This window comes from Emydura macquarii, unplaced genomic scaffold (assembly GCF_026122565.2).
Source record: "Emydura macquarii macquarii isolate MOO-44397 ecotype Brisbane River unplaced genomic scaffold, CSIRO-AGI_Emac_v2 contig_2184, whole genome shotgun sequence".
Lineage (NCBI taxonomy): Eukaryota > Metazoa > Chordata > Testudines > Chelidae > Emydura > Emydura macquarii.
The window spans coordinates 593,097-608,743 of NW_027132321.1; the positions used below are offsets into that span (position 1 = coordinate 593,097).

At 40.4% G+C, this 15,647-nt stretch overlaps 1 protein-coding gene across 3 annotated transcripts in view; it reads left to right on the top strand.

Annotated features, from left to right (window-relative positions):
• TRIM33 (tripartite motif containing 33) overlaps nucleotides 1-15,647 on the top strand; it is a 54,348-nt gene that overhangs the window by 21,610 nt on the left and 17,091 nt on the right. For 2 of the 3 annotated variants that reach the window (XM_067558757.1, XM_067558758.1), the window contains exons 4-7: nucleotides 44-176; nucleotides 8,229-8,345; nucleotides 9,105-9,219; nucleotides 12,706-12,852. In XM_067558757.1, coding sequence (XP_067414858.1) covers nucleotides 44-176; nucleotides 8,229-8,345; nucleotides 9,105-9,219; nucleotides 12,706-12,852 — 512 coding nt within the window. Of the gene's footprint in view, nucleotides 1-43; nucleotides 177-4,619; nucleotides 4,818-8,228; nucleotides 8,346-9,104; nucleotides 9,220-12,705; nucleotides 12,853-15,647 lie in introns of those variants that run through there. The other variant, XM_067558759.1, reaches the window with a different exon arrangement.

A 15,647-nucleotide genomic window follows, 5' to 3' on the forward strand; every position in this document is an offset into this window, starting at 1 on the left:
AACTTTATTTTAAAATGCAAAAATGGTTTGTTTTTAAAAACAGAGGCCGTGGGAGCATCCGGTCAACGTCCTGTTTTCTGTCCTGTCCACAAACAAGAACAGTTAAAACTTTTCTGTGAAACATGTGACAGACTGACATGCAGAGACTGTCAGTTATTGGAACACAAAGAACACAGGTACAATTATTAACATGTCTTAATTCCTGTGGTGCATTTTCTCAGAGCAGGAAGAAATGATATTAATCTCAAGCATTTGTGCCATAAATATTGCTGTATTTACTGTTGATTAGACCGAAATGCTCTCTTGGTGAGAGGAGCTCACTTGGCCTCCTCTTTAAGGCCCTGAGTTCTATGGGTGACTTAGGTCATAAGTATAAATGAATATTTTAGTCTTATTCTCATCTATGGTGGACACTTACAACAGTCACATAGTGCTACATGATTGGCTGCCTGCTCATGACTGGTGTAGCAAAGGGTGTTGCAACTTGTAAGGGTGATGCATTGGTAGAGGTATGTGGAATATCTAGGACTGGATTCAGAAAACGGCTGGTCAGGATTTGAGGTGAATTGACGTTATGATTAGGGTGTAAATTTGCCTGGCAGTCATTTGAGCTGCCATTTTCATGTGTACACAAATGAAATATAATAAGACACAGACAGGCACAATCTTGAATTTTAAAAAAGTGGTGCTATGTATGAGCAGAAGGCTATAGTTGCGAATGATGGGTGAGGTAATTTTCTGGAAAGCGCATGGTTCAATATGATGTGTACTGTACAACTTTTACAATAAATCACAAAGCTTTGTGTATATAAAAGGCTTTCATATATAAGGTTTGCATCATGGATGAATGTACTTGCCTAATACAATGGCAAGTCTGATCCACTTGTCTTGGTATGTTGCTTGTCTGAAACTTATCTAATTCCACATAAAAATGGTGAGGCTCGTAACGTATAAAGAATAAGTTTTTCTCTCATTTTGTATTAGTCTTAAGAAATTATCTGATCCACTGGAGGGAAGGAACTGTTGAAGAGCATAAAGTCCTTCAAGTCTTATGGTTGTGCAGTGATTTGAATGGTGCTGTTTGGAAATTTTGGTAAGTAGTTATGCAGTGGTGTAGTAAGGATTCTAATGTGCAAATATATATTTCAAGTAATCAACTATAGAAATAAAACTCTGCACGTTGGGAGCTTTAGCAGACCATTGCAGAACTGCTTACTGCAGTCTGTCTCCAGACAGCACTTGCTTCTCTGTAAAGCTGCTCTCAGTTTATTTGGACAATGGTTTGAAACAGCTGATCTAGCAGTTTTTAGTACCTTTCCAGCATAGGCAATAACTTCACAGAAAATTAAAGCAGCTTAATAGAGAACTCTTAATTTCTTTAACTTCTAAATTACTGACTGTTTCATAACGTAAGCAACTGAAACACATTTCTGGCCCAGGTTTTTTTCGTGGGTTTTGATTATAAATAACCTCAAAATACAATTGCCAAGAATATTGATGTCTAGATTTGTTGAGCTTTTGCTTGGTAGCCTGTCTTACATTTCCACCTGTTGTACACTTGACACTAATTGATTAACAATCCATAAATAGACACATCTTGTTCTGCAGTGTATTCTTTTCCATAAGACTATTAATAACCTGTTTTCAGGTGCCACTAAATAGAAACTTTTATTTAAAATGGCTCTTCTGTGTGCAGCTGTAATTCCAGATGGACAAGATGTCTGCCTCTGCTTTCAAGTTAAACTGGATTTTTTTTTTATGGAGCTTTGTAAAATGTTTAAGCAAAATCATGCCAGGTGAACATAAGAACTGTTTCTAATCTCCTGCTTATTCCTCACCTGAAATCCTAATCCTCTGAAACACAAGAGTGTGTTGAATCACTAGCTGGATAGCCACAGGGCACACTGTTCAGACTCTAGAGAACTTAGGTCATAAGTATAAATTAATATTTTAGTCTCATTCTCATCTATGGTGGATACTTATAACAGTGTCACAGTGCTACATGACTGGCTGCCTGCTTATGAAAAGAGGGGAACTTCTGAGTAGGCTGTAGAAAGCTGAAATTGTCCTGTGGCAATAGACTGACATGGACTAGCTGGTTTAGGTTCTTTCCAATCCAAATATTAAAAATTAGAGTGAAATACAGTTCTAGATAACTTTTAAATAGCAGGAGTGTTGTGCCAAAAGCTTAGCAAGAAATAAACTCAAGTGAAATTTTTTTTTGCAAAAGGTGACTTATCTTCTCTAAGCAGTGTCTCTCTGAAAAAAGATACAAAAACTTCCACACAGATTATTCTTTGGTCAGAACATTTTCTGAATGTTGTTTTTTGTGTCTGTGAGCCTTTCACATTATATATTTCAGGACTTGTTACGTTTTTCCCCTTGTATATGGAAAGTACCATTGTGCTGATTTTGAGGGATGCAGTTCTTGTAATTCAAACCTGCTCATTGTTAGTTCAAAGTGGATGGTATTTTGCAAATACAAGAACAGTAATAGCCTGGTCTAAATAGCACACTATTTACTGGGCTTTTTTGCACAAATGGGGTTTTTGCATACTTTAAACACTAGAGGCAGACATTCTCTGTATTAGTTAGACCTCACAATTGCACTTCTAGATTCCAAATGAGGCTTATTTACCCTTTCAGTGATAGTCTTTGAGCAGAGTATAAATTACTTTTGTTCCATCACTAGAGCTCCCAGACCTCTTGAAGAGTGCTGTAATTTACCCTAGTGAGGGAGGGGAGAAGCATATTCTGGGGCTCTCTTGGTTAAGGTTCCTAATGCTGTTGCTAAATTGCACTTCATAAGCTTGGGATTTATATACAGCTAAACCATAATCTAAGTAGCAAGTGATCCTCTGGACTGCTTTATGCTATGAAGTTAGGTTAAGGTAAGTAGCCTGGCATCGACCGATTTGTGCCTGTATTGATGGTCACATTTGTCTCTGACTGACATGAGTGCCCTGTAACAAGGATGCAATAAAACCATCTCCCTTAATGGCATAGAGCCATGGTTGGTCGATCTGCTGAGATCAACCCAGTGCGAGTGTAAACACTGCATGACCTGTTAGCCTTAACGATCCTCCAGCAGCTGCCCCACAATGCTCTGTTCCCTGCGACAATAACTGCTGTTGTGACAAGGTTAAACTCAACTGCCCAGGGGTCACAGAGACTGGAAGGTATGCCCTTTAAACTCGCTTGTGTGTTGTTGAAATCCTTTTCCTGATTGCCCATCTTAGTGAGTACACCTAGCAACTCACCATTGTGATCAAATGCCCAACTGACCATGCCAGCTCTGTGCAAACAGACAGGTACTAGAAGCTCTCCTGCCTGAAGTAGACAGGAAGTAATGGCTTTCCTGGGCCTGTGGGGATAAGAGGCCGTGCAAGAACAGCTGTGGGCCAAACATAGAAATATGGACATCTACAAACAGACTGCACTGGGGATGCAGGCAAAGAGGTACGACAGCGATATGCAGAAATGCTGTGAAACTGAAGGAACTTCGCCGGGATATCACAAGGCCAGGGAGCGCAACAATAGATCTGATGCTGTGCCACAGACCTGCCACTTCGACGATCAACTACATATCATACTTGGCAGAGACCTCACCCGCACGCCACCAACCACCGTGGAGATCTTGGAAGAGCCTGACACAGAGACCCCTGCCATGAACAGCAAGGAGGAGTAGGAAAAGACAACGTAGGACTACAGCAATGCCATGAGTTTGGACCTGTTTGAGACTCTGCCACAGTCTAGTCAGTCCTGCCAGTCAAGTGCAGATGAGCCTGATGAAAAGGGGATTCGAGTAAGTGTGTATATGCCTTTTTCCTTAAAATGTTTCTTTATAGATGACTCTTGGCCAACCCCCAAGTTAACAAGACAAAGATTTTGACTTTTCATCATTTCTCTTGTATGAGAAGTGGTAGATTTGGCATGTGATTTTCATTCCCCCATTGAGTTAGGCAGGGGTATGTAGAACACTTTTTTTGGTACGTAGGGATGTCCCTTTTATCCTCCTGAGAGATCTTGATGGAACTTGCATGGAGATACTCTGCAATCCTCTCCGCAAGGTTTCTAGGTATGACTGCCTTGTTTCTTCCTTCCTGGTAGGATGCTTTCCCACGCTACTCTGTGATGAGCTTGACTAACACCATTGCAATAAACAAGCTAGCAGCATATGAGCCCATGTGGCTTCAGGACACCAGTAACAACTGTGTTCTCTGTGCCTTTGTGACCCTCAGGAGTGAGAGATCAGCTGAAATCACCACAGTCTGTGGAAAATAGTGCCAGCATTCAGTATTGTTGCCATATACTTGTAGCCATGGAACAGGGACTGAAAAGTCATAGCTTCATGCAACAGGAAATCCTTCCACCCCCAGCTTCCTTGTCTCTAGTGGCCATACTCACAATGACTGGGGCTGGAAAGCAATGCAGTGTCAGGGCACTCCAAAGCCAGAGTGTCAATAAGCACGTCTTATTAAAAGTGCTTATGAGAATGAAGAGAGTTTTGCAACTTCTCTCCCTTTCCCGTGTGATTGTAAACCCAATGACACATCTGTTTTTATCAGTAACTGCTGCCATTGCGGCCTTGAGGGGTGCCCCCTCCGTGCCCACAGAACACTAACCTTGATGAGGTGGAGAAAGAAGAGGACTAGAGACGACATGTTCTGTGAGAACCTGCAGGCCAGTGCTGCATTGGGCTGTGAACAATGGGCTTGGAGGGCCAATATAACCAAGAGCATGGAGAAAGACAGAGGACGGGAAAAAGGCACAGGAGTCCCAGCAGGAGGAGCAGGAAATGCACCAGAACATAATGGGTATGTTTACACTGCAGTTAAACACCTATGGCTGGCTTCTGTCAGCTGACTTAGTCTTGAGGGACTCAGGCTATGGGGCTGTTTAATTGCTATGTAGATATTCAGGCTCAGGCTGGAGCCTAGGCTCTGGGATTCTTGTGGGGCCCCTCACAGCCCAAGACCTGTTCATTCAAATCAGCTGACATGGGCCCAGCCACTGGTGTTTAATTGCAGTGTAGACATACCCAGTGGGTCTCCTCTGTCAGCAAACCCAAATGCTGCAGAACCCTGGTGGACCTACACGTTGAAAAATACCAGACTTTCCACCCTTTGCAGTCTTTGGAGAACTCCATGGTTGCTGCTCCCTGCCCCAACATACCACATGGCATCACAGGGCACATCATTACCCCTCCCACTCTGTGCCAGGGGACCGCAAGGGAAACCACAGCTTCACATATGCTGATCTGTGAGAACCACAGCTGGTGTGTGTGTATATGAGAACCACAGCTGGTGTGTGTGTATATGAGAACCACAGCTGGTGTGTGTGTGATCACATAGGACTACATTTGTTTACTCAAATGTTTACTTTTATCATTTTACATTTTCACCCTTTTAAGTTAATGGTAAAAACTTGTATAACAGTGCTCCTGGTTTTTGTTTGGGGTTTTTTTTTTGCATATTGATTTTCTGCGCTGCTTTTTCTACCCAATAAAACTTCTATTTTTGGAGAATCAAATTATCTTTATTAGTTCACAACAAATATTGCAGAATGCATAGCAGTTGTCAAAGCACACCAAGCACCACATGATTCATAACTTTAGGAAAACACCCTGTCATAGTTACCAATATGCAGTAAGTACTACACAGTTCTTAGCAGCACCCAAAGATCCCAACCCAGAGAACACTGCTGTCGCTGACTGTTAAAGTGCTCTTTCAAAGCCTTCCTCAATGCTACACGTTGGGCTCTTGTAATAGCCTTATTGTCTGGCTGGTCAGTCATCACACATCTGCCCTACCCTCTGCACCAGTAGCAGCCTTCACCCCTTTGCCTCACAGATACTGTGCAGGACACAACAAGCAGCTATAGCCATATGGCATGTTTTTCTCACCAAGATCCAATCTAGTGAGAAGTATAGCAAGTATCCCTTCAGTCTACCATAGGCACACTTCACTGTCATTCTCTCCTTCGTGCTGTCCGGGTGGCCAGTGTATAGTTTTATGACCCAAGGGAGCAAGGGGTATTCTGGGTCCCCCAGAATCACTGTGGGCATTTCAGTATTGCCAATAGTAATCTGTTGGCTGGGAACGAATGTCCCCACTTACAGCTTTCTGAACAGTCCTGTGTTCTTAAAGATGCAGCATTATGCACCTTCCCTGACTAGCCCACATCGATATCAGTGAAGTGTCCACAATGATGCATCAGTGCTTGCAGGATGGAAAAGTAGCCCTTTTTGTTGATGTACTCTGTGTCAAGGTTAGCTGGTGCTAAAATAGGGGTATTCTAGCCCTCTGTAATCCCACTGTAGCTTGCTTGCAAATCCATCCACTATGTCTTGCACAGTGCCAAGAATCACAGTCCTGCATAACAGGAGACGTTTAATGCCCCTATACAATTGTATGAAAATGGCCTTCGCTGTGTTTTTATCTCCAAAATGGTTTCCCAGTGACCAGTAGTAATCCAACATTGCAAGTGTACAAAGTGCAGTTATCACTTGCTTCGTTCTCATTCTGGTGTCCTTGTGCTGGAAGTTTGGGGCAAGTCTGATACACAAATCCAGGAATGTCATCTTTCGCAGCTGAAAGTTTTGCGCAGCCACTGCTTGTCATGTCAAACCTGCATTACAATGCAGTCCCACCACTCAAGTCTCATTTCTGAGGCCCAGAGGAGATGTTCCACAATCTGCAACTGCTCCCTGAAAGCCATCAACAACCTTGAATTGTTTTTTCACTGTCCCTCAGCAAACTGTCCTTGAAGAAATCCTCATGTCTTGGATGTTGTGGCACTTCCTTAAGGTCTGCAAATACAAGAACATTGTGCATCCTGTATTTGCAAGATTCCTGAGGCTCAGAGGTCTATGGGGACCATGCTTCTGTCAGAGATTGCAGACACTGAAAAGTGCCACATGGGTTTATGGGAATTTTTTTAAGAGGTGCAAAAAACATGGAGTATATGGATACCTTTATGAGATGGAGAAAGTTGCATGCTCGGAACTTGATCTTTAGCTCCCAGAGATCCCTGGGCGTGAGTCATTACTATCCCACAAAACATTGCAAAAATGTCCCCTAAAGGCATTGCAGTGGATAGCGGTGTGTAGCACACTGGGATACCTACCCATGGTTCACTGCATCTTACATCCACCCAAGCACTCCTGGTGAGTACACGCAGCATTGACGCAAACAGCTAAATATGCACGCACCCAAGTGATGTACAAATTCGGCAGCTGTATGCTGCCATAACTTGACTCAACTAAAGTTTGTAGTGTAGACATGGCATTCATAGTGGGACTCCTTAAAAAGAATCATGGAGAGTGAGGAGGAAGCTATCTTAGTAGGTTGGACACCTACTGGAAAAAGATCACAAAATTTTGGAAGTATTTCTTAAATTCTCCTTGTCGTCCTTAACTTCTCTGCCTTTTCTGTTGTCTGTCCTATATTGCAATGCACTGCGCTAAGTGGCAAAGCATCCCTGTTTTCATCCCATCTGATACTATAGCTTTTTGTACTCTTTTCAGATAATACTTAGTGAAGGTGCTTTAGAAGTGATGTCTGTTCAGTTGGAAAGATTTGGGGTGTGGGGAGTTGTGAAGTAAAAAGATGTAGAAGAACCTAGTAATTAAGCTGTTAGAAAATTTAACAGCTTTCAGTTTACATTACTATTGTTGAATATGAACAACATAGTGTGAAAGGTGAAATTACTTGTCCTATGGTGAAGTCTATTCTAGCAGTCAGAATCTTTAATTTTTGACTGGTCTTTATGCACTGTGCATCTTGTCCGTATGTTTTCTTAACAAAAGAAAATAACATAATACATTTCCCTCCCACATAATAGACATTCTTTAAAAGGAGTGTCTTTCAGATATTGACATACGATAAAATTGTTTGAGAGATTTATTCTGGTGTGTCCCTTACATAAATTCTATAGTTTACTATCTTGTGAACAGTAATGCTTCTCATCTCCCAATGTATAGAACATTTACAATGTGCACAAATGACTTAGGTTTCTTTCTCTTTGGGAGCTTTATTATGCTATCATCATCACTTATAAGTATTGTAAATTGAGCAAGTTTCAGCTTTAAATCACTACTTGCCAGTAATTGTGCCATAATTTGTCAAGCTTTTACTAGCAAATACAGGTTTAAATCCATATTGAGAAGCTTTAGTTTCAGTGCACTGCTCCACAGTAATTGGTATCCTGTTTTGTGGCTTGGGAAGGTATCAATTTTTGGAAGAAGCTTTTCAGAATCAGAAGGGTGCAATCGAGAATCTGTTGGCCAAACTTCTTGAAAAGAAGAATTATGTTAATTTTGCAGCTACTCAAGTGCAGAATAGGTAAGTACCTACAAATAATATTCAAATGTCAGTATTGCATTGTGCATTTAATAAAGCATATTGTTCTTTCTTTTGTAGGCCCCTAATTTGCTTGTGCTTAAATTCTAGTTGGTTCCCTATGTCAGTTATACTGGACTTATAGTTGGAATGCTTTATATTTTATTATGCTTGTCCATGGCGCACTGTTACAACTACATAAATGTCAAAGTAGATGACCTTTTATGGAACTGCTGGTACCATCAAAGGTGTGACATGATTTACTGTAGAGTAAAATAACCTCTACTGCTCTGGTCTGTCAGTTAGAATTCTGTGGGTGACAGAAGTATTGGCCATACAGTTTAAGAGACACATCTTTCAGCCTAGAAAAGACAAGAGCTGGAGATATTAAAATAAGAAATTAGAAGCAAAGAGAATTAATACTTCACACTAGTTCAAGCAAAACATGAAAGAGCAATTAAACATAAAACGGGAACAGAAAAGTCAAACAATTAAATTATCAAATCAGCGTCAGACTATGTAAACTTTCTCCTTTATTTGCCAAGAATTAAATTCTAGATGGCTTATCAGCAGCTGTGGGTTAACAACTTCTTATCTGTTAGATAGAAAGTAAATAAGCCACACTTCTGCATTTATCAAATAATTTTAAAATACAGAAATTGCTGCTTTATTTTTTAAGGGGGAAAAAATGATTGTGTAGTATTTGGAGGCATAGTATAAAGTGACTGCCTGATATTACATTTCTCTTTTTTTTTTTTTTAGGATAAAAGAAGTAAATGAAACTAACAAACGAGTAGAACAGGAAATCAAAGTGGCTATTTTCACCCTCATCAATGAAATCAATAAAAAGGGAAAATCTCTCTTACAGCAGCTTGAGGTACAGTGAAGAGCAAAAAAAAAAAAAGTTAGTTTTTGTTCACGAACTAGCTGTTTCAAACCCCTATTGAGAACTTGCATTCCATACTTGAGTGAGGAGTTTGTGCTGTGCAGACATAGGTGTTTCAGTGCTATGCCACACAAGTGATGATGTTATGCTTGGAATTAAATGTCCTCTGATCCTTTCATTGATCTAAAATGCTATGGCTTTCTTAATTTGTACATCTGTGTCTTATAGCCCCATTTTAAACTTTCTCTTTATCATAGATAAATGTCTGGAAAAAGCTCACTCTGACCCAAACTGCCATGTTCCTACTCTAAAACTTATTTCTGAGGTCTGTAAACACTAGTCCTCCTCTTAAAGGACAGTGTGCATGGACGTGGAACTAACATGACTTTATTAAAGATACAGATATAGCATTTGAAATGTAAAGTATTAAATAAGGCTTTAATTTAAACAGCATCCCTTGTTCCCTTTCACTTTAGCTGTAGAGTTTTTGGAAGGCAAAAACGGGAAATAAAAACAGCAAAGAGAGAAAATGCAGCTTCTGTCTCTGGTGTTGATTCGCTTGCATCCTCACTGCTGGAGAAACATGGGCTCAGCATGCTGTCTTACCAGCCACTCTGAGACTTGGCAAACTTGTACCAGCATCAGGCTGTTTAGGACATTGCTTTTAGCTGCCCCTTTCTGGTCGCAGGCTCAACAGCAGTGTTGCAAAATATACAACCTTGGCTGGCTGAGCCAGACTCTTAATAGACAGGAGTAAAAAGGAAAGATAATATAGAGAAGAAATAAGGCAAAGGATACATTGGAGGTCGGGGGAGAGTCTCACATAACAGGTGGTGGTTGGGATTTAACCAGAACCAGAGGAGGTGGTGATGTCTTCTGGCTCCCACTCTAGTCAGGATAATGAAGGCACAGTGACTGGATTCCGGGGTCCACAAGAGAGACGGGTGGAAGCTATGACGGTGAAGCTCACTCCGTCCCATTTCAGTTAGCCAGCATTGCAGTAGCTTGGGTCTGTCTGTATTTTCCCTCAGTCTCTCCTTTTTTTAAAAAAAAACTCCCAGAAGGGAGTGGTGGATGGAATAGCACATCTCCTCATTATTTATTCACCATTAGGCCTAACTTCTGACACACCCATCTTGGTCCATTAATTTCCTGTCCCACACTTCTCTTGTTTACCAGGCATGATCTTAACACAGACCTTTTTGTTTGAACTAATTTAGTCTTTTGCACCTTTGCCCTTCAACATTTATTATAGGTTATTATGACACTTTATAAACATCCTCTGTTTTTACAGTTTAGCTGACACTTGGAGAAGATTGGTGGGCCCAGTTATCTCAACTGTACCCTAGGGTAAATTTCATCAGGCCTTGCCAACTTGAATACATCTAACTTACCTTAATACTATTGAGTCTGTTCTTTTCTTATTCTGACTTGTTCCTTCTCCTTTTTTGTTAATATTAATAGTGACCCTTTATACTTTATGTATACTTCTAAATTAAAGATATTGTAATTTAGCTCCCAGCTTCGTTGAAATCTGTCTTAAACTCACCATCACAAGAATTTAAAGGTGAAATGCTTTCTCTGGCTTCTGAAGACCGGAACCCTACAACTGCTTCTGGCTGTTAAATGTTAGTGTTACAACATGTGATATAGCAAGGACCCAATCTGCCATGATTATTCAATTGATCAGCCTGAGATTTGAACTAGATTTTTTTGCTCCTAAATCAGCAGTAGATAGCAATCCTGTTGAAACGGTCAAATGGGATGTAAAGTAGATGCTTGTGGTCATTGAAGTTCCAATGGTCTCTTTCATAAAAGTGGAGGTGCAAACCCTAGGACCATGGCCAAATTTTCACAGAATTCCTGCCTCACCCACTGCACAGTTGGTGCTCAGGGAATGAGGCTTTTGTTAAATATTTCTTCTATCATCGTTCAGTATGTGGCCTGTACGTTATTTACTATATGCGGTCCCAGCCCTGCACTGAATATGGAATTATTCATTTCCTCATGGTCTTTCAGGGCACTTATCACCTAAACATCACAAATGAATTTATATCCACATCTCCCCTGTGAGATGAATATTATTCTCTCCATTTTACAGATGGGGAAAGTGAGACAGAGTTGCCTGAGGCCATATAGGACTGGAACTCAAAACTTCCTCACTCCCAGCTCTGTCCTTATTCCTCCGACCACACTGCCTTCTTTTTTAGAGGTACTGAGAATCCACAGCTCTGATTGTCTTCAGCTGCAGCTGTGAGTGGCCAACACTTCTGTAAATTGGGCCTCCAATGTGTCTAGTTGGGCTCACAAAATTGAACATGCGATTAGTGGCAACATGTCAATTTTGATTTAAGTAAATTGCTCAGCATCACGTAGTAAGATTGTAATAGATTCAGGGATAGAACTGAATTTGTCCTGTATGATATTCAAATACCTTAACCACAATAGTAATCTTCCTCTTCTCCCCCATACCCCCCAGCTGCTAGGAAAAATGAGGGTGGGGGGCCCTACTAATAGCCTTACTTGCTGCACAAGCCCCCTTTATTCTTGGAGCACCATTCCTCCTGCACACTGAATGAGGTGGGTCCTATGGAAAAAATAGCATGTGATCACCTGGTTAAGACTCCATCATGTGAGGGCTGAATTAATGTTTTATGGGCAACATAAATTTTGGCACTTCCTGTTTTTTGAGTGTTTGACATTGCAAACTAAATAACGTTCTTCTAATGTACTTTTCTAAGCCTTTTTGAAAGGAAAAAGGTAAAAAATGGTCTGAAGCTGTAACAACCCTGCCTTATCATGTATCCTCATTTATTAACCCAGAGCTTTAGCACTGCAGCACAGACTTCTGCCACAGGACTGCCTATGTTAGCTGGCAGCTGCAGAAGGCTGAAATCTGTCCCTCGGGGGGTTAGGCTGCTGGGGCCATGTTCTGTAGTTATGGAGGAGCCTCTGCCCCATATGGTGCTGAAATAGGCCACTGGGACTATTGGTTGCATTTGTAGGTGAGGGTTGTTGGAGTTAGAGGGGAAGTCCAATCCATTTCTCTCTCTATCTCACATCACTACTATGTAGTTGCTGTGGCAGGAGTTTGGCTGGCTACTCTGAGTTCCTGGTGTAACAAGTGCTTTCGTGGCATCATGCAACCAAAGTAGTACTGACAACCCAAGCAACAAAGGGGAAAGGACAGTTTGCAGTGGTTCATAGCTTTGCTAAACCTGAGTGGAGTTTCATGGGACCTAAAAGGTTCTCCAGCCTCAGTGCTTTTTCTCTCCTGAATTTTGGACACCTGCTGCAAAGAATTGGCAGTGTTAGTAGTTCAAGAAACTTTTGTAAAGGAAAGTGTTAAGTAACTTAATGTCACTGCCAGCTCCTCCTAGAACGTATGTTGTTTTTAAACTTGTGCATTAGAATTCTGATATTAGTATAAATGTTTTTTAAATCTAATAACCTGATTGAGCTTCTGTTTCTTTATAGAATGTGACAAAGGAAAGACAGATGAAATTAATACAACAGCAGAATGACATCACAGGGCTTTCGCGGCAGGTGAAGCATGTGATGAACTTTACCAACTGGGCCATTGCAAGTGGCAGTAGTACTGCGTTGCTGTACAGCAAGCGGCTGGTAAGGAAACCTGTCCCTTCCAGAATTTAGACTAGAGTATAACAAAAATTTCAGGATCTTACTGTGTTTGCATCTCCAACCTTGACAGAAGAGAACTTTATGGTCAAAAGAAATTACAAGACATAGTTTAGTTTCACCAGGTCACTTATAGGGAAAGGAGAGCCAGTTAATCTCATTCCATGTAACAAACTCTGTACACTTTGATTTTAGTAATAATGAAAGCACGTGTTTGCCAGTGTAGTGACCCATCTCCTTGCTGTAAGAGTCAGGAATGGCTAGTTACATGGTTGTTTCTTTTGTAGAATCTTGTGCCATCAGAGTTGTAACAGTCTCTGCGTAAACTGTTGAGACCCTTTTCCAGTTCCTTGACTGTACCCTTTGAAGTGGGAGGTCCATGGTTCTACTTTTTGGAGTAATACCCTGTGAATCAACCTTATCAAGTTACACCCAATAGTTGTCAGCAGTGATACCTAGCAAGCCCAATGTGCTTGAAACTTGTGTGTTTTCCTTCAGGAGCCTATAGATGATGTGCAGTGACATATAAATAGTTTCTTCAAAACAAAGGATGAATTTTGCCAAGAGATACACAGCACTAGAGAAATATATTTAAAATAAGAGACCTGTGCACATACTCTTAACTTAGCTTGGCATTCAACTACAGCTCCTAGGAAGACATCACTTAGCCGTAATGCCATAAGTCCTCCTCCCTTCTCTTGGGCACCAAGTTATAACCTGTTGGCTGCACATCCCCAATTCTGTCACTCTTCAGAGAACATTGTCTTTTGATCTCCAGGTTCTCAGCCTTGGCAGAACAGCTGTCACCAGGATTGGATCTGAGGAGTGTTGCTGGCTAAACACTTGATTATTGTATTCAGGTGTTTACTTGGATGTTTCTTATATAGGCCACTGTTTTTACATTTCCTGTTTGGTTTCTCTGATGTCCCCTTTTGATCTAATTCTATGCATTCAAACAGGATAATATTACACATACAGAGGCATATATGTTGCTTATAAAAACTAATATAAATATTTCCCAGTTCTCAACAAGATATCGTGGAGCTACATTACTTCAGTAGGAAATGCTTATTTTCTGGCGGGAAAACAAGTTATAAAATGTTGATTTTGGGAATTGAGGTATAGCATTGTGTTTAAAGTTGTCTTTATGAATGAACAGAGTCTGCTTCTGCTGGGAATTCATTTACAAAGCAAGACTGAAATCAGGTTGTGGGTTATACTTGCTGCTAAATTATTCTTGCTATTGGAAGATCAGATGGCTAAATAAGAACATAAGAATGGCCATATTGGGTCATAGCAATGGTCCGTCTAGCCTAGTACCCTGTCTTCAGACAATAGCCAATGCCAGTTGCTTCAGAGGGAATGTCTTTTGATAGTTGATCATCAAATTCTTTTTTGTCCTGCCTAATTATACTTTTATACTAGACTTGCCAGAGTTTATGCTCCTTTTTATTTTCCTTCATAGGATTTGACTTCCAATTTTTAAAAGATGCCTTTTTCCCTCTAACAGCTTCTTCTAGATTATTGTTTAGCCATTATGGCATTTTTGGTCCTCTTACTATTTTTTTTTTTTTTTTTTTTAATTTGGGGTATAAATTTAATTTGAGCCTTTATTCTGGTAGTTTAAGCATCTGCAGCTTGCAGGCATTTCACTCTTGTGACTGTTCCTTTTCATTTCTGTTTAGCTTCCTCGTTTTTTTTGTAGTTCCCTTGTTGAAGTTAAATGCTACTACAGTGGGCTTCTTTGGTATTCTCCCTTCCCCCACATAAGAATGTTAAATTTAATTACATTATGGTCTCTATTACCAAGCAGTTGAGCTATATTCACCTCTAGAACCAGATCCTGGGCTCCACTTAGAGCTAATCAAGAATTGCCTCTCCTCTTATGGGTTCCAGGACTAAGTGCTCCAAGAAGCGATTAATGGTGTCTAGAAATTTTATCCCTACATCCTGTCCTAAGGTGACATGTACCCAGTCAATATGGGGATAGTTGAAATTCCCTGTTATAACTGAGTTCTCTATTTTTATTGTCTCTGTAATCTCCCTGAGCATTTCACTATCACCATCATCATCTCATTTAGGTGATCGGTAGTATATTCCTACTGCTGTACTGTTACTATTCAAGCTTGGCATTTCTGTTCATAGAGATACTATGGAACAGTTTTGATGCATTTAAGATTTTTACTATATTTGATTCTGTGCTTTCTTTCATGTATATCGTGCAACTCCCCCACCAGCATGACTTATCTTGTCATTCCTCTATATTTTGTGCCCTGGTATTATTGTGTCCCATTGATTATCATTGTTCCACTGAGTTTCTGTAATGCCTATTATATCAATATCCTCATTTAATATCAGGCACTCAAGTTCACCCACCTTACTATTTAGACTTCTAACCTAATGCTGTTTCATTGACTTGAAGAGGGGGAGATGCTTTGGAGTACACACTCTTTTAGTCCATTAGCACTGTGGAGTAGGAATTTTAAGGTGAACTCATTAATATGAATTCCCAGAACTACATCTGTGTAATGGCAGAAGTCATATTTTCTGATGCTATCAAAGGGTAAAAGTTCTTTAAACGATTCAACTGAAGATATAGTTAGAAGGTGTTGAGATCAGAAAAAGTTTAAACTGACTAGTCAGTATTCTAAATAATTGTTATAGATCATCAAGCCTAACCACCTGGATTTATAAATTAGCATAATTTATTTCTAAAGCAGAGACACTTACATTTGTAAGTAAAACGTAAAACTATATTTTCTAAGACCACGGTGTGGTAG